Raw genomic sequence first — 27,500 nt, forward strand, 5'->3', positions numbered from 1 at the left:
AGATGGTTATTTTCCTATTGTATATGAATATTGGATATGTATTTATTTGAAAGTCTCACTTCTTTTAGCTTTAGCTTCAATGTCACATGACACAATGGCTCCAACTCAATGCTGCATTGTATTCCTGCACTAAACAAAAAGGGCACACCTTTTTTTATTGGATTTGTTTCCAAGAAGTTAGACATTTCATTACTTTATACAATATAACTACACATACAGAGTTGGGCTGTAGTCAATGCTTTCATATACGTTAACTTCTGCAGATTGCTGTCGTTGTGTTGCTTTGTGCAAAAACATCTGATTGATTGCACTAAAACAATGATTAAAAAGTGTAATACTGGTCATATGTAGTGTCTAAAGGAGTAAACATGAGTATAGTGCAATTTGTATAATTGCTTGTTCTTCATGACAAGGCTTAGAGAGGGCAAGAAATACAATAAGCTTGAATAAGGAACACTGTGGTCTGGAAATATTCTGTGTAAACTTAAGCTTACCTTTGCCACAGCCAGACCCCCTGCCCCACCTCCAATAACCAGCATGTCGTAGTCATAAGGGCCCATCGTCGGCCCCGTTGGAGGGTCCATGTTTCACAGCTATAAGACCCAACAGTGACCACCCCCCCTCTGCTGTTAGCTCTGGAGGAACAGGCACAAAAACACAGTCAAAAACACTATCAGTGAGGAGGGACTTTGGCCCCTGGGCTCTTCCTGGGTCCAGGATACATGACTGGATTAAACTGGATGATGTCCTCTGACTGCCATTTTTTGAATGTTGATTGAGAAGGCAAAAAAATAAACTTCTACCAGAAGAAAATGCAGTTTGTTTTTGTGTTTTATGCCAATATGGAAAAATAACAGCATTTACACTTTGAGAATACACATTTTAACATAAGCACTGTATTATAGTATGAATTAAAACACCTGTCAGACATGTAAACACATATAGTACTCGTTCATAACATGCACATTGATATTTAGCAAAAACTACACTACTTTTAGTTAAAAGTTCACTGAATTGCTGCCATTATATCTTTTAGGGATGTTTTTTATTAAAGTCTGACATAATCATATTGAGCAACCAGTCTTGCCAGAATTCATTTGAATGTTATTTTAGGTTTTTGTTAAATATTCATTGTGACATAATAGTGTTACTGACAAATGAGCAGTATATTGATCTGTTTTAATATTGTTTTGTGATACAGAGACATGTATTTATTGCTGTCTTTATTGCTGCCTGCCCAGGGACTGCAGATGGAAATTAGCCATTAGCTCAAATCTTGCATACATTATATCTTCTTTTGTTGAGATTAATGTATTTTATGCATGACTTTTGTTCAATTAAGACATAAAAAACAATAGAGTAAGAATAAAACTGTATTTAAACGAGCCTTGTGTTTTCACGATGAATTAGCGACATCTAGTGGTGAATCTATTGAATGGCAGGTTGATTTCTGTGAACCGCTGTTTTTACCAAGATTCCCACATGCTTCGGGAAGAAACAGCCCAGCAAATAAACACATCAAACTATCTGAAACCATTTTACACAAAGACATTTGTAATTAAACTGTTTTCTGTTGGCAGGAAAAACTGCTCAGGTACACACAGCCTACCGTATGTTTGTCCAAAATGAGTGGGGTGAAATTGTTGCACTTTTCTGAACTTAATGGGTTCTTAATAGTCCTTAACAGACTTTCAGTGAGTATGTTGTCCTTCAGTGCACCACGTTAAACACCTAACGCTTCCACAGAAACATTTGCAGGTAAAAACTGAGCAACTTTCTTGATAGAAAAGCATAGGGAGGGTGAAACATATTTGGAAAACCTTGGAGGTTAAACGAGATGCGTTCACGTGAAGCCACCAATATAGGTTTTGTGTTTACAGAGCGCGATCACGACCAAAACATGTTGCTCTGAAACGCTCTGAAAGCGTAAAATTCCGTGTGTAGTTTCTCCACAGACGTCGGAAAGCAGCTACTGTGTGTTAAGTGAATTAACTGTGTGAAAACATTACAATTACTACAACCAAAGATATTCTATGTCTACAGTTCCCACAGCTGGATTTAAACTGTAACATGTAAAATCGGAGCTTGAGACGAGTCCGTGAATGCAGCACGGCCCTCTACTGGTTAGAAGCGGAACTACAACCACGGCTACGCGCTGGGACTGGTCCTTTCGCAGCCATTTTCTGTCCAACCAAACAGCCGTCTGAGGAAGGTAACCAACCAGGGCTTCATTGCAGGTTTGTGTCTCTCTCCGGCCAATGATTGCTAACCGATTTCTCGTTAGCTTCGAATGGAAATGTCCGTGTCTGTCTGATTTTTTTTATTTGTTGTCTGAGTGAATGAGGGCTGCTCATCAGGAGGAAGTTTCAACTTTAAAAACAATTTAACATTTCGGCCGAGGCCACGTCTTCTTGCTCCAAAAGAAACAAAGAAAAACAGGCCGTCCGTTTCTGCAGGCGTTAGATTCACAAGGGAAATTTGTTCAAGGGACACTATGTATCTGAATATGTTAACTTCAGAAGGTAACAGCCTTTCTTTATTATGCTGGGCTCATTATTTTGTTATATTAATACCAGCAAATGGGCTAACTATCTAGCTCCATTCGTTGGTTGACACTGTTAGCATTATGCTAGTTAGCATTCGAAAGCTAAACACAGACCCATGTATGTAGCATGTTGCTAAATTAAAGCTAACTGGCCTTGCCGCGCTTAACTAGGAGGTTTTACAATTCAGTTAAAATGCTAACTGTGCTTCACAATGCCAGTTTCCCAAGAATAATATCCATCTGAGAACCGAGTTTAGTGTGAAAATTCAGCCAAAATTAAAAGACATTATGCTTATAGAGGGATAATAATACAAGAATACATTCAGCTTTATTTTTAATAATAATAATAAGCAATTGATCTGAAGAGTAAAAGGAGATGAATGTGAACACAATATCCACTACAGACAAGTCAATGGGTCTCAGGAGAATGTATTCCCCCAGGCCAAAAAACACACATGTCATCATATTAAACTGCGTGTATTGTGAAGGGGGAGGGGGGTGTTTTGGTAGCATTCCTTATAAACCTTTGTAAATATCATCCCAACGAGGCCACACATAGTTTCTGTCTCTAAAATAGCAACATATGGTGTCTTTCCCCCAACATCTGGAACAATACCAGACCTGATTTTGGTCCAAGTCAGTGAGCTAATGCATTGAGACAAAGCAGAACACACACCTGGTTCATTTCTATTCACAATTTTCATTGGGGTTTCTTTTACATTTGTTTTATGTCTTGTATATATTTATATTGCTTTGTTTGAGGAACCTGTGACCCAAGTTTGTCTACTACACTGTAGCTATGTATATGACATTAATAATAATAATACATTACAGTTATATAGCGCTTTTCCTGGGGCTCAAAGCGCTTCACAAGCAAATAAAGAACTACAAGAAAAAGAACAACAAAATCAAATCAATAAAGCCTTTGAATCTTCTAACATGATCCTTTAACTAAACTCAAATCACATTTGAAGTGACACTTTACAAGTTCCTACATGTTACGTCATTAATAACAACTAATAGACTATCAAAGCACTCAGAAGTCCTAAGTGTATGACTTTGTGTTCAATCTGGAAACCCCCTTTTTATCTATCGTTTTGAGGATTCACACTTTTCTTTTAGCTTGACAACATAATTCCCATTTGATATGCATTGAAACCATCTGCTCGTTGGTGTGGTTCCATGAAGTGAATGTGAGATGCTTGCTTTAGACTGAGCACCTATATTGCTATAACTCCAGATGATAAGGTGTGTGTTTGTGTTGCAGATGGACGGGGACAACTCAACCACCGACGCCTCCCAGCTGGGCATCACTGGAGAGTACATGGCCTCCGGTCACTACGTCCTCCAGTCCCAGGAGGGTGAGTGTATGTCATCAGAACGCTACCATCAGGCTTGTGTTTCAGCTCCGGTCCCAAACAGCTGATTCTAACTCTAGCTGGGTTTGTTTCATGCGTGTAGACGATGGAGAGGAGAATATGAACGACCATGACGACAGTGGCATTAAAGAGAACTTCAGGGAGCAGGACATCTACCTCCCTATCGCCAACGTGGCTCGCATCATGAAGAACGCCGTCCCTCAGACCGGAAAGGTTAGTAAAGAGGGAATAATCCAAATGTTCAAGCTGTTAGATGAAGTTCAACAATAACAACATATAAATAATATTAAATATGAAACTGAATATGTCAAATGCACGGTGTGATTTTAAGTCCAAGAGACGCTAATGGAGCAGAGAGTTCTCCCGCTGTGTCTTTGGTAAATATCTGTTTCCTGTTTTCCACAGATTGCAAAAGACGCCAAGGAGTGTGTGCAGGAGTGTGTGAGCGAGTTCATCAGCTTCATCACGTCGGAGGCGAGCGAGCGCTGCCACCAGGAGAAGAGGAAGACCATCAACGGAGAGGACATCCTGTTCGCCATGTCCACGCTGGGCTTCGACATGTACGTGGAGCCGCTGAAGCTCTACCTGCAGAAGTTCAGAGAGGTGAGACACACAGCGCAATACAAAGGGGCTTTATTGGCACGACCACATTTTAAACATTATCGCCAAAGCACTCCGCACAAGGCGTTATAACAGAACAAAGACGAAAAGAAACACAAAACATAAATGTCAACAATACACGTGGCTCAACAGCAAAGCATACTGGGTGTTTCTCAATGTCGAGGAAGGATGCTCCAGAGCCACAGTTTCAAGCATACTACGTCATTGAGTGCCGCCGAAGGACTGTTCCAATGTCCAGCATACTTGGAATTCTACCGAGGCCGGCGTACTTCGTAGCGAGAAATGTCGAGGCTGCACATGTGTAGACTCCGCGGTCTTAAAATCCCCACAATATTCTTTGGACCCCGACCTCCAGCCTCTCTGGTTGATATTCTGGGCTCTCTCAATGAAAACACCCTCCCCTGTGTCATGAACCTTGGAGTGACCTTCACTAGCACTTTTAAATTCGACAAGCAGGTCAGCACCGTAGTCAAAACCTGCTTTTTTTAAATAAGACTATTGGCCAAGACCAAGTCGTTTTTATCTTTTAAAGAAAGAAAGATTTATTAATGCCTTTGTTACCTCGAGACTGGATTACTGCAACGCTCTGTGTGTGGGTATGGACCTCAATTAGACGGCTGCAGCTAGTCCAAAACGCAGCTGCACGTCTACTCACTGGCCACAAAAACGTGACCACATCAACTCAATTCTGGCCTCACTGCACTGCCTTCCAATTCGGTTCAGAATTGATTTTAAAATCCTTTTATTTGTTTTCAAAGCACTAAAGGGGCTGGCTCCGGCCTATACAGCCGAACTCCTCCATCGCTACACCCCAGCCAGAGCTTTAAGGTCGGCTGACCAGCTGTTGCTGATAGTGCCTAAGACCAGGCTCCAAACCAGAGGGCACCGAGCCTTCGCAGCAGCTGGCCCTAAGCTCTGGAACACTCTGCCCCTCCATGTGAGGTCGGCCCAGACCATAGGGGTTTTTAAATCCTCACTAAAAACCCACTTCTTCTTCTCTCTGGCCTTCTAGTCAGAGCGGAGCAGGACACCTGACTATTCGCTGTGTTTTTGTTTTTTATATCTCCGTTGAAAATGATTGTCTTTTATTGTGATTGTAGTAAAGTGTTTTTATTACATGTACATCACTTTGGCTCGATCAAAAATCTCTTTTAAACGTGCTTTATAAATAAAACTTGATTTGATTCGATTACTGGGAAACTGTTAAAGTGCCGTTTGTCATAATTTCTAATGAAGCCGTTTGTTATCATATCCTAACCAATAGCATTTTCTGCTGATTGCAACGATTCAACATGTGACTGCAAAGGACTGGACATCAGTATGGTCGCATCACATTATGTTTACCCGATGCTTTAATGCAAAGCCACTTATGATAAACATGTTGACGCCACGTTGCTGTTTAGTTCCAGATGTGCTCACATGTGCTTCTCTTTCAGGCCATGAAGGGGGAGAAGGGGATTCCTGGAGTTTCTGTGGGAGAGAACCTGGGAGAAGATCTCACGGACGAAAGCTTCTGTGAGTATAAACGCTTCAAATGTATTTCTTTGACTTAGTCATTTTGTGTTCTGCCGTTGAAGATCAGTCTCAATAAAACGCACATTTCTGCCCTCATCAGCAAATCCCATGCCAGCGGGGATTATCACAGCAGACGGTCAGCAGCAGAACGTCATGGTGTACACCACTTCATATCAACAGGTACACACTTACATTGAGGAATTCCCCTTTTATTCAGTAAAAAGATGCATGTGGGAAGTTAATGCATTATGTAAGAAACTGTAAGAAAACAAACTTTATTTATATACAGGGGGGCACATAACTTCTAATGGCGCATTTCCACTGCAGGGCCACGGCCTAGTACGGTATAGTTAGGCCTTGGTAGGCTAGGCTCACTTTATGCTGCGTTTCCATTACAGTTTAGTACCTGGGGTAGTAACTATAGTAACGCAGAGTAGGCGGAGCCGTGACGTCATCTTCAATGAGAACCACAAAACCAACATCAGCCGTTAGCTGTTAGCCCTCAGAGCTCACAGCTCCTCGTATTTGTTCAGAAACTAGACACAAGTTAAACAAGTACAAACCACAGACTGTCTGTGTCATGGAGAATACAGTCGCTGGTTTATTTATGTCTGTAGGTCGTTGTTGTGAGTGTGGACGGTCGGAGCATATACTGCGTTAGCTTAGCCGAACTCCATTCAGACAACACGCATTTTAAAAGGTTTTCGCCTGCCGTCTTCTGGGCTGCTCGATTATGGCAAAAATCATAATCTCGATTATTGAAATCAAGAGTTTTAAAAACGATTATCCATTTACTTTGAAAACATCCATTTACTTTGAATTTTTTTTTTTAACATTATGTTATTAACAGTTTATTACCCTGAACTTTATGTATAATTCAACTGAACAAAAAAAACAAAAAAATTAAAATAAATAAATAATCGTTTTATTTCGATTTTTGTCTTCATAATTGTTGCAAGCCAAAATCGTAATTGCGATTAAAATATGATTAATTGAGCAGCCCTACCGTCTTGTCTGCAGACTTGTCAAGACCCTAACCCATTAATTCATGGTTTTTACTAACCGGTATCAGTATGTTGTTACTTCGGCATCATTTAGAAACGTGTATTACAATTAAATCACGGTCAAATATGTTCATCTTGTTGTAGTTCCCATCGATTCTCTCACTAGTTTAGCAAACTCAGCCCGGTTGTTGGCCCGGAAAGAACCTCGATTTTGGAGAGTCGGAAAACTGTGAAAAAGTACCCGCTAGCCGGAACTACGCCGAGTGGAAACGCAACAAAAAACAGGCCGGTTAAATGCTTAAACCGCGCTGTAGTAGAAATGCGCCATTAGTGAGTTACTCATGAGTACCAGGACACAATGTTTGGCTTAGCTACACGAGGGTTTAGCTAGCGCCTCACTGCAATCTTTAAAGGTCGTATTCTCAAAATGAGTTCGAAATGTCCACTTCAGTAGCACATAGACACACCAAACCTTCCAGTTATATTCCTATCAATATTATGAAGGCTTTTCCAGAAGGGTTTGTTCATATATCATTCATAGCCTGAATTATACAACATTGTTTACCTAAAAACATGGCGGAAATTGATATTTTAGGGCTGTTGACAGTATTTCCTGATTCATGGAGTGATAAAAAGAGATATCCAAAATCCCTTCAGTAAAAGCCTTAGATATTAATATGACTACAAAATGAAACAAGAATTTTGAACCTGGCTTTATCCAAAGTTCAGATTTCAATTCCTGAAATGTGTTCAAATATGTGCATATTTAATGAGATAATGGGTAATTAGCTTAATTTATTCGTAATACATTTACAAAACACAATGGCCTTATTGTAAGTAATTAACTGGAGACATTTCTAGCTGATACCTTTAAGTAAAAAAAAAAATACCCTATTCACCTATTCGCCTTAATCAATCAAATCATTTCACTTTTATTTTCTATTTTGAGAGGTTTACATACTGCTGTGATTAAAACATTCCCAAATTGGGATTAATGCAGTTTATCTTATCTAATAATTTAACCTGAGAATACAATTTAAAAGGGTTACGGTCACATTTAAGTTTGATTTATGACTGTGGTGAAAAAAGTATTCTGGATCTTTGTACACCAGTTTCTCAAAAAAAACAAAAACATTTCTAATTGGATTCGTTGCTTGTTCGAGTTTCTTCACTGACCTGTACGATAAATACGTCCGTAAATAACCCCTAACGTAACTTTGTGCCCGTGTTGCAGATTCCCACCGTACAACAGATCCAGTTTTCATGACGAGGCCTCGACCCGAACGCAGCGGCTCCTGGTGACCTCTGACCCCCCCCCCCCCCCCCCACAGGGTAAAGGTCATCCGGCGGACAGGGGGAGGATGTACAGAGAAATCACTACCTGTTCAGTAGAAAGTGTAGTTCCTAGTTGTGAGGTACCAGATGTGTTGGATTGCATTCAAACCAGCTGGGCAATGTGAGGCTTTATTTTAAAGGCTAGTGTTATTATTACATGATTTAGTTGTCAAATTATTTGTGTGTTAATGTGTTTGCTTTGTATGCATTCATTTCATCTAGGGGAGGGGGGGAGGGGTGAATATTGGGAATTGAATTGTTGTCTTGGATGTTTATTTTCGAACAGCTTCTCGAGAGGGCACGTTGTTACTGTCACATCAGATCATGCAGCTCTTTTGTAAGTTAACACGATTTACCATGTGCATTAATGTGATGTCAATCCTTTGAATAAAAATTCAAAAGCCGATCTTATCTCCTCTTTTTTTATTGCTTAAAACAGTTCGAGTTGTGCGAAGCTTTCCTCTCTGTCCTCATCATGTGGTCAGCTTCTTCCTGTACTCCTCCATGAACGGCTGGACTGTCTTCCAGAGCTGAGAACAAAGCCGTTAGAACAAGAAGTCATTACAGTTCTTCAGTGAAATGTTTAGGGACAGACTTGCCTTCTGCTGTCTGATGAGAGTGTGAGCCGCCTCGATGTCAGGACTCATGACTCGGTCTCTGTCCCATGGGCTGGAGAGACGAATAAAAGTGAGGACATCTCATAGTATCAGTCTTACAAAATGATATGTCTTCATACACATTTCTGACGAGGAGTATGTTCCTACTTCCTGTGAGAAAAATACTCAAACGGCTCTGGAAATCATGACAGTATTCAGAGGGCTCTGATGTTTCTTTATATCTAGCTCAGTTATAATGAGCTAAAATGGCGAATAGCTCCAAATCTCAGCAAGGAGCTCCAGCCTTAGGATTTACAGAGGAAGGTCAAGTGTCACCCACACCTCCTGAAAGAGCTCGGCCATTTAAGCACATGTTCGTAGAGGGTAAATGTTACGTTCTAATCCATAACGTCATTTGGGCCCAAAAATACTTTTAATTCTAGATTTTTTAAGCTAAATAAACTTCCCAGTAAAATCCTTCTTATAGGCCTCATTTAAACCGGTTCGTTTCCCTCAGTATTAATAATTCAACTGAGATGAGACGTTGGGAGCGGAGGCTGAAGGAAAACTCAGGTAGGCAACTTAAAGGTGGGGTAGGTCATTTTGGAGAAACCGGCTCGAGTGCGCAAGAATTTGAAAATACACAGCCGGAAACAATGTGCCACTTCCTCACAGAGCCCCTCCTCCAACACACACGAACGCGCACATGACCAATGAGGGCACGAGATAAGTTTGTGCACAGATGGAAGGCTGACAGGCAGGTAGGCCATCCAGTTATTTTAGCCGGGCCGGCTCAGATGATTGGTCGTGCTTTTTACAGCGCCACGGCTTCCACAGATGATATTTTTTAATGGATTTATTGTCAAAGCATTTCAGATATTCATTGCTATCGGGATGTTAAGAGCATTCCATCGAATATAACAAAAAGTGTTTCTGAAATAAATTACATACCCCACCTTTAAGTGCCTAAATCCCGAATGATTCTGGGGTTTTTGTGTACCTCTAATTAATCAATCAATGTTTATTTATATAGCCCAATATCACAACATTTATCTCAGTGGACTTCACAGTTTGTACAGAATATCAATACGACACGCTCTGTCCTTAGACCCTCACATCGTACAAGGAAAAAGTTCCAAAGAAACCCCACAGCTCAGGCCCTACCTAGGCCTTATGCCTCACTGAGCAACTTTCACAGGAAAGAAAAAGGCCCTGCCCCTGAAACTACCCAGCTCTCTCTCTTTACATCCACTGGCGCAGGTTGAGGTGTTACCTGACCACGGAGCGCAGCAGCTGGTGGACCCCCTCCAGAGGAGCGGTGGTCTTCAGAGGACGGAGGAACTCCAGAGCCTGGCAGGCGGCCAGCAGCTCGATGGCCAGAACTGCAAACACACACACACACACACACACACACACACACACACACACACACACACACACACACACACACCACACACACACACAGGTTTGTTTACTGACAAACAGCAGAGAATGACATGCCAAAGTGGAAGGGGAACTACTGATTGCTTTGTGTGTGTGTGTGTGTGTGTGTGTGTGTGTGTGTGTGTGTGTGTGTGTGTGTGTGTGTGTGTGTGTGTGTGTGTGTGTGTGTGTGTGTGTGTGTGTGTGTGTGTGTGTGTGTGTGTGTGTGTGTGTGTGTGTGTGTCACCTTGCTCCACATGCTCCACAACCCTCAGGGCTTTGCGAGCCGCCCAGCCTCCCATGGACACGTGGTCCTCTGTGGCTGCGCTGGTGGACAAGGAGTCCACGGAGGACGGGTGGCACAGAGCCTTGTTCTCCGACACTGTGGAAACACACAGTGAGTTCACAAACAGGGGAGAGAGTGAGGAAATGCTGGTATTATCTGTCCCTGTCGTGTCCCTCACTTTGGTGTTCCTGGTCTTACATCAACACAAAAACCATTCATCATCATCATCATCATCATCATCAACATTTCATTTAACATATTCTCTCCGACTGCTGGTTTACATGAATACCTGCAGTGAATATACGAAGAGGAGACACTGACACTTGATCCGGATGATGTTTATGTGACCAGTAAGTGTTGTATTGATACACTTTTAAAGTCTGGGAAGATCTTTTTAGGACTAAAGGATGAATATTATATTTTGTTGCCTCGTATTTTCATTACGACCACCACCACTGAGGTCCAGACTGAAATAACACACACTTATTGGATGGATTGTAAAATGTAACCTCTTGACCTTTCGCTCTAGCACCAACATGAAGAGGACATTTTAGTCTCTCAGTGAAATGTCGTGACTACTTGATGGATTGAAGTGAAATGTGAAGTATCCACGGGCTGCAGACAATGAGCATCCGGCAGGGACATGTCTGCACTTCCTTAATCTGTCTTTTCCTGTGAGGCTTAGTGGTTAAAATGTGTTTTGGTTTTTGTGTATAGTGTTGTTTGATGGCATATTCAGGGCACACAGGGATCAACAGTTCAGTTTTACAGTTTCAATCATTTCCGAAAATTTCAAATGTAAATAGGTAAAAACATAGAGGGATAGAGATACAAAATGAGAGTGAAATATCAAGAAAAAGAAACAATATAATTATTATTAAATATGATTATAAAAACTAAAATATTGCAGTATTGTATCGCTGTCTTTCCTGTTATGTATGTCTTCGAAAATATACAATAAAATGTAAATGATTAAATAACAAACAATTAAGAAATCCAAATATAAAAAATAAATAACTAAATTAAAACAGTAATGGATAAAGAAGATTAACAGCCACATGTTTCTTTAAAGGAAAGGTATCATTGTTACCTGTACACCCATAGTGTTTTAATTCAGCTGTTGTTCAGTGGTGCGTTTCTGTTAAATGAACCCGGTCACATATTTCATTTAAAAAATAAGTGCATCTTTGGAATAGTAATTTGAATTGCTTCTGATTTACTATAAAATACCAGACAGGTGCTCTGTTTACTCTCCTTCTCTAATCTTGTATTTCTGACCTGTTTTTGTATTACCTAAAGCCCAATGTGTACTGTTGTCTGTTATTTGTCTGAAAACCCAATAAAAAAAGTCTGGACATTTAGTTTTACTCTAAAATGTAAAATCCTCTTCAATTTGCTACGGACATTTTTTCTCTGTCCTGATGTGCTCTCTTGGACTGCCCTCTTGTTTCTAGCATGAATATTGCATTTCTTGTTATCTCGCCCATGGATGTGTTTTAAAACCGCCAACTGCCTAATTGTACAAGTATGTTCTGAATCCGCTGTTTTGCTGTTACTGAAAATGGAAAATATAATTGCTTTGTTATACCAATGCGGTTGGTACAATACATTTCTGCAATAAAAATATTCTTAAAATGTGAAATCCTTGGTGCAGTTTTCCACAAAATTGCAAACGCCTATAGTCAGAACGAGGTCTCTGCCTGACAGGAGCGATATATCTCGTGAGTAGAAAAACAAGCGGAAGCACCTAAGGCAGCAGCGGTGCAGTGAGCGATCATGAATCCAGAGTTCAGACCTCCGTCCTGAACCAGGAAGGCCGGCAGGTCGCTGAGCGCCGGGTTCACCAGACGCTCCGTCCTGCGCTCGCTCATAGAGGCCAGCTCGTGCACTCCTATCGCCAGGTAGTCCAGGGCCTGAAACAGAAAAGTATATACAAGCTGAAAACAGTCTAGTTTCCAGCATAGTGGGCATATTTCCAATACAATCGAATCCAACTTTATTAATATAGGACATTTGAATTTCGTGATTTCATTTTATATGCTACAAATATGGCCAGGATCCGTTGAATTTTCTGAATATTGGGTTGCAGTTTAGAATTTTCCAAAGGGGGGTTATAAAAAACTATTTCTGCTAAAAAGTGAGCGATGATTGAGAGTAAGAGCTAAACATGTGTGTATCTCACACTGCGCTGTCACTTTAATTATTGTTCCTTTGTTATTCATGTTTAATCATCTTTGCTTTTAAATTAGTGTTTTTAAACGCCATTGTATAATATGTTTCTCATTTTTGTAAAGCACTTTGAATTGCCTTGTGTTGAAAGGTGCTATATAAATAAACTTGACTTGCCTAAAAAAAACTCTATCAGTCCACAGGGAGTACAAATATGGCCATTTTCTGGTTAGAACTGAAATTTTTTATCCTTTAAAATGTCGGAAATGTACCCAATATCCTTAACTAACCACCCAAAACCACTCCAAAATGGTCCAAATCGGCCAAGCCTTTTTTGATTTATTGCCTGCATATGCTACTTAATGCTACGCTAACTGAGCAAATTGCCCCACATGTGCAAGTTAGCATTTCTATGTGCTGGGGACCCGTAGCCTACTACTGTATACATTTCGAACATACAACTTGTGTGGTACTCAACATTTCCGGGTTCACAATTAAAAGCTGGCAGTGGCAAGTAGACTATTCTTTCGCTTATACGAGAAAGAATGACACGCCAAAGTGGACGGGGAACTGCTCTGCGCGCGTGTGTGTGTGTGTGTGTGTGTGTGTGTGTGTGTGTGTGTGTGTGTTTGTGTGTGTATGTGTGTGTGTGTGTGTGTGAAGAGGACAATAAATCAAGCAGGGACCATACTAAATTCAGTGTGACGTCACCTTGGCTGGATACTCTCCATGGAAGTTCCCTCCAGATATGATCTCTCTGGTTTCTGCAAAAACCAGCTGTGGATAAATTAAGGGTTCACAAAGCCCCTTTCATTCTTTCTTGATCGGTAAACACTGCCATCTTGTGGTATAACATCTGTAGCACATGCTGATGCTGGAGGAGGAAATTACATATCGTAATTGCAATGCTACAGGAATAAGAAGTTTTAAGTGAAAACAAGAACACATCCTATACATCTCTGACTTCTATGTTATCTAAGTGTGTAAGGTAGAAGTAAATGAAGTCATTAAACGCATCACATTTAAAGCCCCTATTGTGGGGATGTCATGTGATTAAAGGCATTCTCGAAATGACTCTGATGGCGTACTCAACCCTTGACTGAGGCCAACATAAATCTCGTCCGTGAAGGATACTGGGTTGTCAGTGGCGCTGTTCAGCTCAGTGGAAATCACCTTCTGGACAAAAGTGATAGTGTCGTTCACCACTCCATGAACCTGCAATAAACAGCCACAAAAAGTCACCTGCCTCTGTTTTATTACATTATATGCATATACCTGCACCTTAATCCGTTTTTTTGTATAGTAGCCTACATTCAAATCAAATCAAAGCAAACAAAAGCAAAGACAAAAACAAAATCCAAACGTCATAGCATAACAATTATAAAAACATTATACACATTATACATCAAAGTATTGCCATGTGATAAAAGTCCACAGTTTTGTATTTGAGTATTAACATACCTGAGGGATACAGCGCAGGGTGTAGGGATCCTGAACACGACTGCATGATCTATGACTCTCTAAAGGAAGGACATCATTTAGTGTGTGTGTGTGTGTGTGTGTGTGTGTGTGTGTGTGTGTGTGTGTGTGTGTGTGTGTGTGTGTGTGTGTGTGTGTGTGTGTGTGTGTGTGTGTGTGTGTGTGTGTGTGTGTTATCAGTGATTTGAGTCCTACCTGAGATGAGAGAAGGGAAGACCTGAGAGTCTAAGAGAGATCGAAGCCTCTCAGCAACCTCCATCTGTCCGGGGTGAGGCCTGACAGCGTGCAGAGCTGCGGGACAACATGAGTGTGTATCAGGATTAATTGAACCTCTACAGTGCGTGTGTGTGTGTGTGTGTGTGTGTGTGTGTGTGTGTGTGTGTGTGTGTGTGTGTGTGTGTGTGTGTGTGTGTGTGTGTGTGTGTGTGTGTGTGTGTGTGTGTGTGTGTGTGTGTGTGTGTGTGTGTGTGTATGTGTGTGTGTGTGTGTGTGTTCCCGAGCACATGAGCATGAAAGTGTACCACTGTGGAAGGCCCTGGTGGTGCCTTTAAGGGCCTCCAGACTCAGAGCAGCGATGATATCGGCTTGTCTGGCCGCAGCGAGAGATCTTTCCACTGCCTCGGCTCCCAGAGAGGAGATCAGCTGAGTCCCGTTGATCAGAGCGATCCCCTGTGCAAACAAAAACAACTATCCAAATGACCAGAGAGGGCAAAAGTACACACATCCTTTACTCAAGTAGAAGTACAGATACTCATGTTTAAAAATACTCTGGTGAAAGTAGAAGTACTGACTAAACTTCTTTACTCAAGTCAAAGTAAAGAGGCTTTGAAATGTACTTCAGTAAAAAGTACCCATAACTAGCAGCTGTTTTAAAGAGTACCTGACCTCCCTTTATATTAATAGAACAATAATGTCATTGTTAGCTAATGAATGTTTCCATGGTGAGCAACGGCAACATGACAACGTTTTCATTGGTCCCTCTTCTTTAGAGAAGACCAGGAAATGATGGATACACGGATCGTGTTCAAATCAACAGGCACGCAATGACTCTAAATAATAATGATCACGCCACCAAACACACATTCAGACTAAAGGAACCAGCCTGTTTGGAAAATGAGAGAAGTAGAAAGTACAGGTATTTGTGTTCAACATGTAAGAAGTAGAAAGTACAGGTATTTGAGTTCAACATGTAAGAAGTAGAAAGTACAGGTATTTGTGTTCAACATGTAAGAAGTAGAAAGTACAGGTATTTGTGTTCAACATGTGAGAAGTAGAAAGTACAGGTATTTGAGTTCAACATGTGAGAAGTAGAAAGTACAGGTATTTGAGTTCAAAATGTAAGAAGTAGAAAGTACAGGTATTTATGTTCAAAATGTAAGAAGTCAAAGTAAAAAGTGGTCAGAAAAATAAGTAGTGGAGTAAAGTACTGATACCAGAAAAATGTACTTAAGTCCAGTAACAAAGTATTTGTACTTCACTACTTCCCACCTCTGCAAATGACACACACTGATCTGCTGTATCTGTGAAGTTGCACGTACTGATCTAACTGGCCTACAAAGTTGTATAATGTCAGTAAACATGCTCGCAAATGTAGCTTTTTAGCAATAGTGCTTATCCCCCATCCGTGGCATGAGCCTTGCCTTGCAGGGTGCAGATTTAAGAAAGAGTATTTGCCTTTAAAATAAAGTCATAAAGTACCTCCTTTGGTTTCAGCACGACAGGTTTCAGTCCATGACCCTCCAACACCTACAAATACCAATGGATATTATCAGTCAGTTGGTTATTGGTTGATTTGTTTTGGAAGCATTTTCAGGATCGGGCTCTAATCGCCAATATTATCATATGGCGCATGTGTCAATAAATGTTCTTTCAACAAAAAATGAAGTCTCTCCTGATTGAAATGTAATGATGAACTCACAGCCTTGGCCTCGGCCCAGCCGCTGCGAGGCGACCACATCCTGCCCTCCCCCATCAGGCCCAGGGTGAGGTGGGCCAGGGGGGCGAGGTCTCCACTCGCTCCCACCGTGCCCTTCTCAGGTACCCAGGACAGACAGGACGCTGCAACACACAGAACATGAGTCAAATCAAATAAACTCTATTTATAACACAACGTGCTCCTCTGGCTGGAAGAGAACTCTCTGCTCCACAGCTTCTCTTGATAACTGGACGTAAACTCCCACTCTACAATTATACTCAGTTTAATATTGAATAATCAATTTCTTGCACAATTCATGTGTATATAATATCCTGCATTATATTTGTTACTGGACATTTGTATTTCCACACGTCTATTTCCCACATGTTTATTGTTTAACTTTTTATTGCTATTTTATTTCTACTTCAGAAATATTTTGAACTATTTATTTCTAGTGTCTTAATTTCTCTTATAAGGTACTGTGACGAAGGTAACTCCGTCACTGTGGACTGACGGCTTCAGGCCTTGCATATGTGCACATTTTTATACAATTTATACTATTTATTGATGTAGTGTTTATTGTATTTTATTTTGAAATGTGTTCCCCTTTCCCCATGTCTGTTGCCGTTGATTGTGTTCACCTGGTGCCCTGTGTTGTCTCCTCCCCCCCCACCTGTGTCCTGTTGGGTTGATTGGGTTGTACATTTAGGCTCTGGGGTTTTTCTGTTTGGGGGAGTGTGTGTGAGACCCTGGTGGCTGCAGGCTGTGCTCAGGGAAGCAACAGCAGGATTGAGGCTTTGTGTCATTGTGTTGACCAATTAATAAATGCCCACACCGTTATATTTGGGACGTTCTGCCTCCTTACTTGGTCGGGCCGCTCAATTATCGGCTTCACAGGTACATTGCATTGTTTTTTATGCTGCTGCAACACAAACATTTCCCAAATTGGGATCAAAAAAGTACTTTCTACCTATCTACCTATCCATCCATCCATCCACCCATCCACCTACCTACCTACCTACCTACCTACCTACCTACCTACCTACCTACCTACCTACCTCACTACCTACCTACCTATCCATCCATCCATCCACCTAGCTAGCTACCTACCTACCTACCTACCTACCTACCTACCTACCTACCTACCTACCTACCTACCTACCTACCTACCTATACCTACCTACCTCACTACCTACCTACCCATCCATCCATCCACCCACCCACCTACCTACCTAACTACCTCACTACCTACCTACCTACTTACCTACCTACCTACCTACCTCACTACCTACCTAACTACCTCACTACCTACCTACCTACTTACCTACCTACCTACCTACCTCACTACCTACCTACCCATCCATCCATCCATCCATCCACCCACCTACCTACCTATCTACCTACCACTATATACCGTACCTCAGTTAGACGACTTCTATAGTTATAAGCTTAAACAACACTTTTTTCACGTACTCAAATATGAAAAGTCATCACAGTTGGTTGTACTAGTATTTATTTGTATTCATTGTACATGAGTTTACCGTTGAAGGCCTTTATCATAGCATTGAGGGTTTCCATTGACACGCCGCTGTGGCCTTTCGCCAGGACGTTGATCCTCAGAGCCAGAAGCATGCGAGTCCTCTCTGCACTCAGTGGGGCACCTACACCTACACACACACACACACACACACACACACACACACACACACACACACACACACACACACACACACACACACACACACACACACACACACACACACACACACACACACACTGTTTACTTTCTGGTGATACTTCAATCTTTGCCACGAGAAGGGAGATGATTTCCTTTGAGTGTTTATTAACGTGTGTGTGTGTGTGTGTGTGTGTGTGTGTGTGTGTGTGTGTGTGTGTGTGTGTGTGTGTGTGTGTGTGTGTGTGTGTGATACCTTACCAGCGCTGTGAGAGCGAATCACGTTGGCCTGCAGCTGCCTATATATGGAGGAAATTGCAAGCTTCGTTTATGATTATACTGAAATATATAAAAACTTCTCAGGGAGGTAAGGTGTGTTTCCCCCAGCCTGTTGACGCTTATAGTTTATTAACAGAATTACTCACGCTAGTTGCTCTTTTGGTATGAGTGTGTGTGCAAACTTTCCAAACCCAGTGTTGACTCCATAGACAACTGCAATGAAAGAGTAAACACACTTTTGTGAAATAAGTCATGTTTCAGTCATTCCAATGAGGAAATGCAGAGTAAACAACACACCTTTGCCTTCTCTTATAAAAGCATCAATAAGCTCGCGGCACTTAATGGCTTTCTCCTCAGCCTCAGGCGTTAACTGGGAGGAAAGCAAACAGCAAACATTAGTCTCTCGGTATTTCATTAAAAAAAATATCTGGGACTTTTCTCACCTTTATTTTGAACAAGCCTTGCCCCAGGTCGACCAGAGCAGCTGTGGTCAGACTGTTTCCATCCAGCTGAATGTACTGAGAGCAAAAAAGCAACAAGAAGACTGAACACAATTAAGCTGCTTTCTGTAGTGGAATTTTTTTAAAGAGTCCTCTCCTGTTGATGTTCAGGTGTATATCAGTATGTAGTGTCTCCACTTTAAAGAGTCCTCTCCTGCTGATGTTCAGGTGTATATCAGTCTGTAGTGTCTCCACTTTAAAGAGTCCTCTCCTGCTGATGTTCAGGTGTATATCAGTCTGTAGTGTCTCTACTTTAAAGAGTCCTCTCCTGCTGATGTCCAGGTGTATATCAGTATGTAGTGTCTCTACTTTAAAGAGTCCTCTCCTGCTGATGTCCAGGTGTATATCAGTATGTAGTGTCTCTACTTTAAAGAGTCCTCTCCTGCTGATGTTCAGGTGTATATCAGCATGTAGTGTCTCTACTTTAAAGAGTCCTCTCCTGCTGATGTTCAGGTGTATATCAGTCTGTAGTGTCTCTACTTTAAAGAGTCCTCTCCTGCTGATGTTCAGGTGTATATCAGTCTGTAGTGTCTCTACTTTAAAGAGTCCTCTCCTGCTGATGTTCAGGTGTATATCAGTATGTAGTGTCTCTACTTTAAAGAGTCCTCTCCTGCTGATGTTCAGGTGTATATCAGTATGTAGTGTCTCTACTTTAAAGAGTCCTCTCCTGCTGATGTTCAGGTGTATATCAGTATGTAGTGTCTCTACTTTAAAGAGTTCTCTCCTGCTGATGTTCAGGTGTATATCAGTGTAGTGTCTCTACTGTGACTTGTCTCCATGCTTTAATGTTCAAAAAGCTCTTTATTTTTTCCTCTTTTCACCCTCTGTCTGAAACCAGAGCCCAGTCTGCTCTGATTGGTTAGCTGGCCGGTTCTGTTGCGATTGGTCAACCGCTTATGGCGCATTTCCACTGCAGCGCGTAGCACGGTTTAAGCGTGCCGTGCCAAATCTGGCTCGTTTTTTGTTACGTTTCCACTAGGGGTAGTTCAGGCTAACGGGTACTTTTTCATAGTTTTTCTGGCCCTCCAAAATCGTGGTTCTTTCCGGGCCAACATCCGGGCTGAATATGCTAAACTAGTGACGTGAGTGGCTACAACTACAACACAATGAACATATTTGACCACGATTTAACTGTAATACACGTTTTAAAATGATGCCGAAATAACAACATACTGATACCGGTTAGTAAAAACCATGAATTAATGCTTTGACAAGTCTGCAGACAGACGGCAGGCGAAAAACCATTTGAAATGCATGTTTTCTGAATGGAGATCGGCTAAGCTAACGCAGTATATGCTCCGACCGTCCACGCTCACAACAACGACCTACAGACATAAATAAAACAGCGACTGTATTTTCCATGACACAGACAGTCTGTGGTTTGTACTCGTTTAACTTTTGTCTAGTTTCTGAACAGATATGAGGAGCTGTGAGCTCTGAGGGCTAACAGCTAACGGCTGAATCGCATTGAAGATGACGTCACGGCTCCGCCTACACTGCGTTACTATAGTTACTGCCCCAGTTCCTAAACTCTAATGCAGTGTTTCTCAAACTTTTTCATACCAAGGACCACTCGCGGACCACCTAACTCCACAAATATCCAAAAACACATCGTTTTTTACAAATCGCCTGAAAATGGTACAAAGAAGTGGCCACATGTGTGATGAAGGTGTTTAACTGGGCTATATCATGCAATCGAAAGTGAAACTTAAGCTCTCTCCATTGCAGAGATATTCCTGCGAGAGTGCGGAAAACTTAAATGTATTTATTTATTTAAAATGTGACATTTTACCAATATACTCACGGACCACTAGGGGGCGCTCACGGGCCACCAGTGGTCCACGGACCACACTTTGAGAAGCACTGCTCTAATGAAAACGCAGCATAAAGTGAGCCTGGCCTACCAAGGCCTAACCATACCGTACTAAGCCGTGTGAGGCCCTGCAGTGAAAATGCGCCATTAGAGATGTCCCGCCCCTTACCTTAGCCTATCACATAAGAGAAACAGTCTCTGAGGGAAACTTAAGCGCAGACCATTTACATGCACACAAACCTGTATAACACACTACATGAAACATTACACCCCAAAAAGCATAATAGGGCCTCCTTAATTATAATATTTGAAATGATAAAAAAACAGCAGCATACTGACCTCTTTGGGCTCTTGATAAGGCTTTTGCCTATTTGCAGCGAGTTAAGGAGAGAATTCTGTTCAATGAAAGACAAGATGAACAGGTGCTTGTGCAATTATTTATAGTCTTCTGTTTGAACTTATTGGTGTGTGGGCGAGAAACCCTCACGGTGTCTATTGAAATGATATTAAAAGTTAGGCGAAGGATACATTGCCATTTCCATTGGAGAGGAGTAATGTCTGGCACCTTCCCCTGCAAAGACTTCAAACACAAATACAGTAAAAAATAATACCCGAATGAACAAGTACATAACCTTAAAGGTCCCCTGTTTTTCATCAATATATTACAGGTCTCAGATATATACAGAACATGTCTCTGATTGGCTGAAACACCAAACAGATAATAGCAGCATTACCCATAATCCCCTCTGTTTCAGCCCTGTTTCCAAAGTGCTGATTCGCTGTCTGTTACTTTAGATGAAAATAAGGAGCCCGAGGAGATGCAGGTGATAAGGGGGGGGGGGGGGGGGGGTTACCTTGGTTGCTGATTGGCTAATGGTTACACAAGCCAATCGTTATGACATCACAAAGTGGCCAAAATCTGATCAGCTCATTTTCAGACAGGTTTTTATAGAAATGGATCAGGACAAAAAGAGAGAGAATCTTTGTTCCTGAAACTTTCAGAGTCTCTTTCCACAGAGGGGACACATGTTGATGTAGAAGAGACATGGAGAAGAGGGGACACATGTTGATGTAGAAGAGACATGAAGAAGAGGGGACACATGTTGATTTAGAAGAGACATGAAGTAGAGGGGACACATGTTGATGTAGAAGAGACATGAAGAAGAGGGGACACATGTTGATTTAGAAGAGACATGAAGAAGAGGGGACACATGTTGATGTAGAAGAGACATGAAGAAGAGGGGACACATGTTGATGTAGAAAAGACACGAAGAAGAGGGGACACATGTTGATGAAGAAAAGACATGAAGAAGAGGGGACACATGTTGATGTAGAAGAGACATGAAGAAGAGGGGACACATGTTGATTTAGAAGAGACATGAAGAAGAGGGGACACATGTTGATGTAGAAGAGACATGAAGAAGAGGGGACACATGTTGATGTAGAAAAGACAAAAAGAAGAGGGGACACATGTTGATGAAGAAGAGACATGAAGACGAGGGGACACATGTTGATGTAGAAAAGACATGAAGAAGAGGGGACACATGTTGATGAAGAAGAGACATGAAGAAGAGGGGACACATGTTGATTTAGAAGAGACATGAAGAAGAGGGGACACATGTTGATAGAAGAGACATGAAGAAGAGGGGACACATGTTGATGTAGAAGAGACATGAAGAAGAGGGGACACATGTTGATGTAGAAGAGACATGGAGAAGAGGGGACACATGTTGATGTAGAAGAGACATGAAGAAGAGGGGACACATGTTGATGTAGAAGAGACATGAAGAAGAGGGGACACATGTTGATATAGAAGAGACATAAAGGGATTTTGCCTAATAGGTGACCTTTAAGACACTTACCCAGGTGCACAAAATCATTGTCCTGCAGAACGTCCTCTGCTCTGTCCTCAGGGTGAAGCAGCTCTCCACACTGAAACCTCCGCAGGCTGAACTCCACGTCTCCTTCCTCCAGATTCTTGGCCCTCTGGTAGCGCAGCAGGGCTTCAGACCCCAGAGACCTGACGGAGGCAGAGGGGCCGCCACAGGGCACCCTGAACCACTCGCCCCGAACACAAAGAGACACGCAGCGCATCGTGCAGAGAAATATGCCAAACACTCAACAGCTAGAAGGTGAACACACTGATCTGTTTAAAGTCAGATTAACAAGTCCTCCCAGAGCAAGTGGTCCAACCTGTTGAATACGATTCCTCTTCATCATTAACCTCAGATTCTCAGCGCTCCCACATGCTGTCAATCTGTAATCCAAAATAAACCACCAAACATTAGTTTTGTTCGACATCGTTAGGTCAAGACGAACTAGGATCAACACGTCAAAGTCCAATTTTCTATTTCTCTGTGTGTGTGTGTGTGTGTGTGTGTGTGTGTGTGTGTGTGTGTGTGTGTGTGTGTGTGTGTGTGTGTGTGTGTGTGTGTGTGTGTGTGTGTGTGTGTGTGATACAGACAGAGAGATCGAAATGACGTTTCTCACCGTCCCTAAGAATAAGAATATATAAAAACTATGCACAAATATGTATAGGCAAAGCAAGGCAAGTTTATTTATATAGCACCTTTCAACACAAGGCAATTCAAAGTGCTTTACAAAAATGAAAGACATTAAGCAAATGGTATTTAAAAACACTCATTCAAAAGCAAAGTTACAGTGCAGTCTAAGATGTGAATAGTTCAATTAAAAGCAGCAACAAAAAGAAAAGTCTTCAGCCTGGATTTAAAAGTAGTCGAGTTGCAGCGGACCTGCAGGTTTCTGGGAGTTTGTTCCAGATGTTTGGAGCATAATAACTGAACGCTGCTTCTCCATGTTTAGTTCTGACTCTGGGGACAGAAAGCTGACCAGTCCCTGAAGACCTGAGAGATCTGGATGGTTCATAATTTAGCAGGAGGTCAGAAATGTATTTTGGGCCTTAGCCATTCAAAGCTTTATAAACCAGCAGCAGTATTTTGAAATCTATTCTTTGACACACAGGAAGCCAGTGTAAAGACTTCAGAACAGGAGTGATGTGATCCACTTTCTTAGTGTTAGTGAGGACTCGAGCAGCAGCGTTCTGAATCAGCTGCAACTTTCTATAGATACATACACACCTGAACGCTCTCCTTAAATATATGCAGAATAGATACACACACATACCCCAGGGTTCATGCATTTTTTCACCAATGATTTTCAATGACTTCTCCATGACCTTTACCTAATTTTCCATGACCAAAAAAATAACTCTTTCTCAGCGGTACCACTGAAAAGGATTTATTTTAACATGGAACAGGAAAATAAGGTCTGCATATGAAACATGTTGTGTCTATCTAAAATAAATCATATCGTAGGCTTACTAGCTTCTACACGCTAAAGCAACTCAAATCTCTCACCAGCAAAACACCTCGTCAGTTAATTTAAATGTCATTTTAAGTTTCATTACTGCACGATACAGTATGTATTATCATTAATAGTATTACTATTTTGGCGATTCGATAAAATATAAATTATATTTGATGCAACTTTAGTTTTCCATGACTTTTCCAAAATGTTGGGGAAAATATTGTTTTCCATAACTTTTCCAGGGCCTGGAATTTCCATTTTGAATTTCTATGACTTTTCCAGGTTTGTAATGACCGTAAGAACCCTGATACTCATACAGATGTAGAGACACATATACACACATTCAGAGGTATAACATAAAAATAGCAGTCTACAAACATTTGGATAGGTCACAATGTCAACTTCTAAACAGCTCTAATGGGCTTTTTTGATAACACCTTTTTATGTTTTGCACAGTTCTGCTTGTCAGGTTGGTTCATAGCTGCTGTCCCTAATGTACTCATTAACATCCCCACAAGGCAAGGCAAGTTTGTTAGTAGAGTTCTGGATCATTCATTATGTAACAGGAGATCAGAATAAACCAGCAGCAGTGTTTTGAAACCAAGTCTTTGACGGACAGGAAGCCAGTGTAAAGACCTCAGAACTGGACTGATGTGATCCACGTTCTTAGTGTTAGTGCACCACAAGAACTCGAAATCTTGCCAAGTATATGTGTCTAATATCTAGTCTGAATATGTGTCTACTCCTGATATGACATAATAACTTCAGAAGTAACACTGCAGTGAGATATCAGGTCTTGTTTTTAGACAATGCTTCATCTTGTTAAGTCAAAACATCTTATTTTGAGTTGTATCTCAGATGAAACACATATTTCTTTACATATTTATTAGAAAATCACCAACTAACATCGGAAAACTGAAAGCTTTTGAGTATTTGCAGCTTATATTGTAACAACATTCCTGATTCTGGTCAAATATAGTCCAACATGTGTTCTCCCAGCTAATTAATATCCCTTCTTATTTCAAGAAATCTAACCAAGCAAATGTTCACTCGTTCAATTGGCAGATTTTTGGACTTATTTCAAGTGAAAACAACTTGTTTTCATGATTGTTTAACTTGTGTTTGGAGCAGCATTTTTTCCAGAGTGAGGACTCGAGCAGCAGCGTTCTGAATAAGTTGCAGCCTTCGAGTCGATTCTTTAGTGAGACCTGAAGACACCATTACAGTAGTCGAGTCTACTGAAGATAAACCCATGGACAAGTCTTTCCAAATCCTGCTGTGAAATTAGTCTTTTAATCCTCGATATATTCTTAAGGTGATCGAAGGCTGACTTACTTGTAATACTAGTAATTGTCTTAACGTGACTGTTGAAATTCCGGTTAGTTTTAAACATTGCACACTGAAGCACGGCGCCTCGTTCCTCCTTGGCTCCAAAAACCTCAGTGTTATCTTTGTTTAATTGAAGAGAGTTCTGACACATCCAGTCAATGATTTGTTCAATGCCTGTCTCAGTGCTTGAATTGGATCATAGTCTCCTGGTGAAATGGTAAATGTGTGTGTCGTCTGCATAGCTATGGTAACTTAGTTAGTTGTTTTTCATTATCTGTGCCAGTGGTAAGATAAGATAAGATGTACTTTATTGATCCAAATTTGGGAAATGTTTGCGATGCAGCAAAGGCATTTCACATAAGTAGAAATAAACAATTCTAAAATGTTAACATCTCAAAATAGGGTAATTTTAAGGTACACATATTCGCCATCAACTAGTTGTTAATTAACATATTAGCAGTATATTGGCTCTTTATTGTTCATTATAAAACACGTATTAATGCCTTATTCTACATGACCATATTCTACAAGTAGGCCATTAGTTAAGAGTTTTTGTCCTTAATAACCCTCTAATTAGTGCTTATTTATTGTAAGTAAGGATGTTGTTGTACATGAGAGGGTCTTATGCTCAATATGGGCCTAATAAGGCATTCTCTCATAATAACACCTGACATATATGGTCTATTCTTATGTAACAACTCAAGACATGAAACTACAAGTGTTAATTGTGTCAAAATAACTCAAAACGTGGTATTTGAAACTCAGAATAAGTTCCCTATTTTAAAGTGAAGTCTTGTTCAAAACCAATAAACTAGAAGCTTGAATCTAATATGTTAATGAACAACTAGTTGATGGTGAATATGTGTACCTTAATCTAAAGTGTTACCCAAAATAGAAATAAAACAGCATTAAAAAGTAGAAAATATACAGTTGACCGGGAAGAAAAAGCATGGTAGCATGTAGATGTTAAAGATGGAGTACACACCATTCTTGACAAGCTAAATAGCTCAATGTACACGTAATGTTAATGTAAATGGCACATTTCCTGAGGGCGGCCCCACCTCAGGGCCCCAGGGCTGCAAATAGTCTCCGTCAGGCCGACGCCCACGTGGCTCATTTCCTCCGATTGAACCTCAGACCTTTTCCCCGGGAAGCTCCTTTTTCTCCTCCCGCCGGTTTCCTGAGCCACCCCCCCACTCTGTAAATAAAAAGCACACTTCGGTGTCCGACATCCCCTGGAGGAACAAAAACGCACAAACTCACAATAAACTGGCAGCACATCGATCTTGTACACAAAACCCAGCCTCCACCCTTTCCTTTCCCTCCATTTCTACAGTTTGTCTGTTCATCCTCCACATCCACCCACACTATTAATAAATGCAAACCATCTCCTTAGAGCTTAGACTGATACATTCAAAGTCTATTTCTGGGGCTTTATAATTAATTACCATTTGGGAAGGATAAAAAGTCTCACGACTAGATGTTAAAGTTTGTCCTGAGGGGGGCGTTAGAGGAGAGCTCAGGGTGTTCAAAAGTAGAATATCTTTATACTGTAAAAAATACCAGAGGCAAACCGTCAGGGCCTTCAAGGTATTCAGAGAATACCCTGGAACACTCAGATAAAACAAAACAAAAAATCGATTCAATTATATAAATAAAATGTATATCAAATGAATAAATGAGAATCCTATCTGTGTTGTTGATCTGTAATATCACAGTGTTACGTTGATTTGTTTGTCCTTCTCGGACCATGCACGACGCATTTCAGTGGTTTGGTGTTAGAAAAGAAAGCAACCAATCAGATCTGTTTCTGGGTCTCTATTCTAGAAGGCCCGCTAGTTAACTGGCTCGAGACAGAGGATCTATGAATGCGACGAAGCCATTCATGCCGTGTTATTGTTTTAACGTTGAAATGGCAAGTGCATCAGGTGAAGATGATGTTGTTGCGGAATTGTTGTGAGTACCCTTTCCAAGACGACAATTCAGTGAAAAGACGGACATTATAACGCCGGGGGGGGGGGGGGGCGTGGGGGTGGGGGGGGTGATTGTGTGTCTACAGAAGGTCCAGTGATAGACACGGTTCGCCACAGAAAAATACTAACCTATTAAAAATTAAATCTGAGTAATCAGTGAATTATTCTCCCAAAGTAAGGTTTAATGCTAGCATGAGTATGACAATTAATATGACAAGGATGTGAGTCTTATTTTCCATCTGTTTGTTTTTTTTATAGCAAAATGTCTTTCATTCGAATGGGAAATGTATTTTTTTAAAAGCCTGGCTTGAGCTGCCTTTTACAGTATATATTGACCT

General features: G+C 41.1%; 3 protein-coding genes across 6 annotated transcripts in view; 1 reads left to right on the forward strand and 2 right to left on the reverse strand.

The window, feature by feature from the left end:
- LOC307021509 (thioredoxin reductase 1, cytoplasmic-like) overlaps nucleotides 1–1,785 on the reverse strand; it is an 18,546-nt gene extending 16,761 nt beyond the window's left edge. Inside the window, exons 1-2 of the mRNA XM_079653696.1 lie at nucleotides 1,610–1,785; nucleotides 495–635 (exon numbers count right to left, since the gene is read on the reverse strand). Of these exons, the coding sequence (XP_079509822.1) occupies nucleotides 495–584 (90 nt within the window). The 5' untranslated portion in view covers nucleotides 585–635; nucleotides 1,610–1,785. The remainder of the gene's footprint in view (nucleotides 1–494; nucleotides 636–1,609) is intronic.
- Nucleotides 1,786–2,104: 319 nt separating this feature from the next.
- nfyba (nuclear transcription factor Y, beta a) lies at nucleotides 2,105–8,803 on the forward strand. Of its 4 annotated transcripts, none has more exons than XM_079654841.1 (7): nucleotides 2,105–2,237; nucleotides 3,813–3,912; nucleotides 4,007–4,137; nucleotides 4,330–4,527; nucleotides 5,982–6,060; nucleotides 6,161–6,240; nucleotides 8,299–8,803. In XM_079654841.1, exons 2-7 carry the CDS (start codon nucleotides 3,813–3,815, stop codon nucleotides 8,329–8,331), a joined length of 621 nt encoding a protein of 206 aa, XP_079510967.1. In that variant the 5' UTR covers nucleotides 2,105–2,237; the 3' UTR covers nucleotides 8,332–8,803. The 4 variants fall into 4 exon arrangements, with proteins under 4 accessions (XP_079510967.1, XP_079510969.1, XP_079510968.1 ...); XM_079654843.1 differs by having other exon boundaries at nucleotides 2,106–2,237; nucleotides 3,813–3,906; XM_079654842.1 differs by lacking the exon at nucleotides 2,105–2,237 and adding an exon at nucleotides 2,280–2,522.
- A 4-nt stretch (nucleotides 8,804–8,807) lies between these two features.
- On the reverse strand, nucleotides 8,808–22,714 carry LOC307022187 (histidine ammonia-lyase-like). The gene is made up of 20 exons (XM_079654840.1): nucleotides 22,396–22,714; nucleotides 21,062–21,113; nucleotides 20,873–20,900; nucleotides 18,664–18,738; nucleotides 18,518–18,590; nucleotides 18,367–18,433; nucleotides 18,203–18,240; nucleotides 17,808–17,933; nucleotides 16,270–16,409; nucleotides 16,050–16,097; nucleotides 14,873–15,020; nucleotides 14,547–14,642; nucleotides 14,334–14,392; nucleotides 14,007–14,087; nucleotides 13,584–13,649; nucleotides 12,451–12,616; nucleotides 10,665–10,799; nucleotides 10,269–10,377; nucleotides 8,999–9,068; nucleotides 8,808–8,929 (listed from the first exon to the last, which is right to left on the reverse strand). The coding sequence occupies exons 1-20, from the start codon at nucleotides 22,625–22,627 to the stop codon at nucleotides 8,873–8,875; spliced, it is 1,866 nt and encodes a 621-aa protein (XP_079510966.1). The 5' UTR covers nucleotides 22,628–22,714; the 3' UTR covers nucleotides 8,808–8,872.
- Nucleotides 22,715–27,500: the final 4,786 nt, after the last annotated feature.

The sequence above is a fragment of the Notothenia rossii genome (genome assembly GCF_949606895.1).
Source record: "Notothenia rossii genome assembly, chromosome: 10".
NCBI lineage: Eukaryota > Metazoa > Chordata > Actinopteri > Perciformes > Nototheniidae > Notothenia > Notothenia rossii.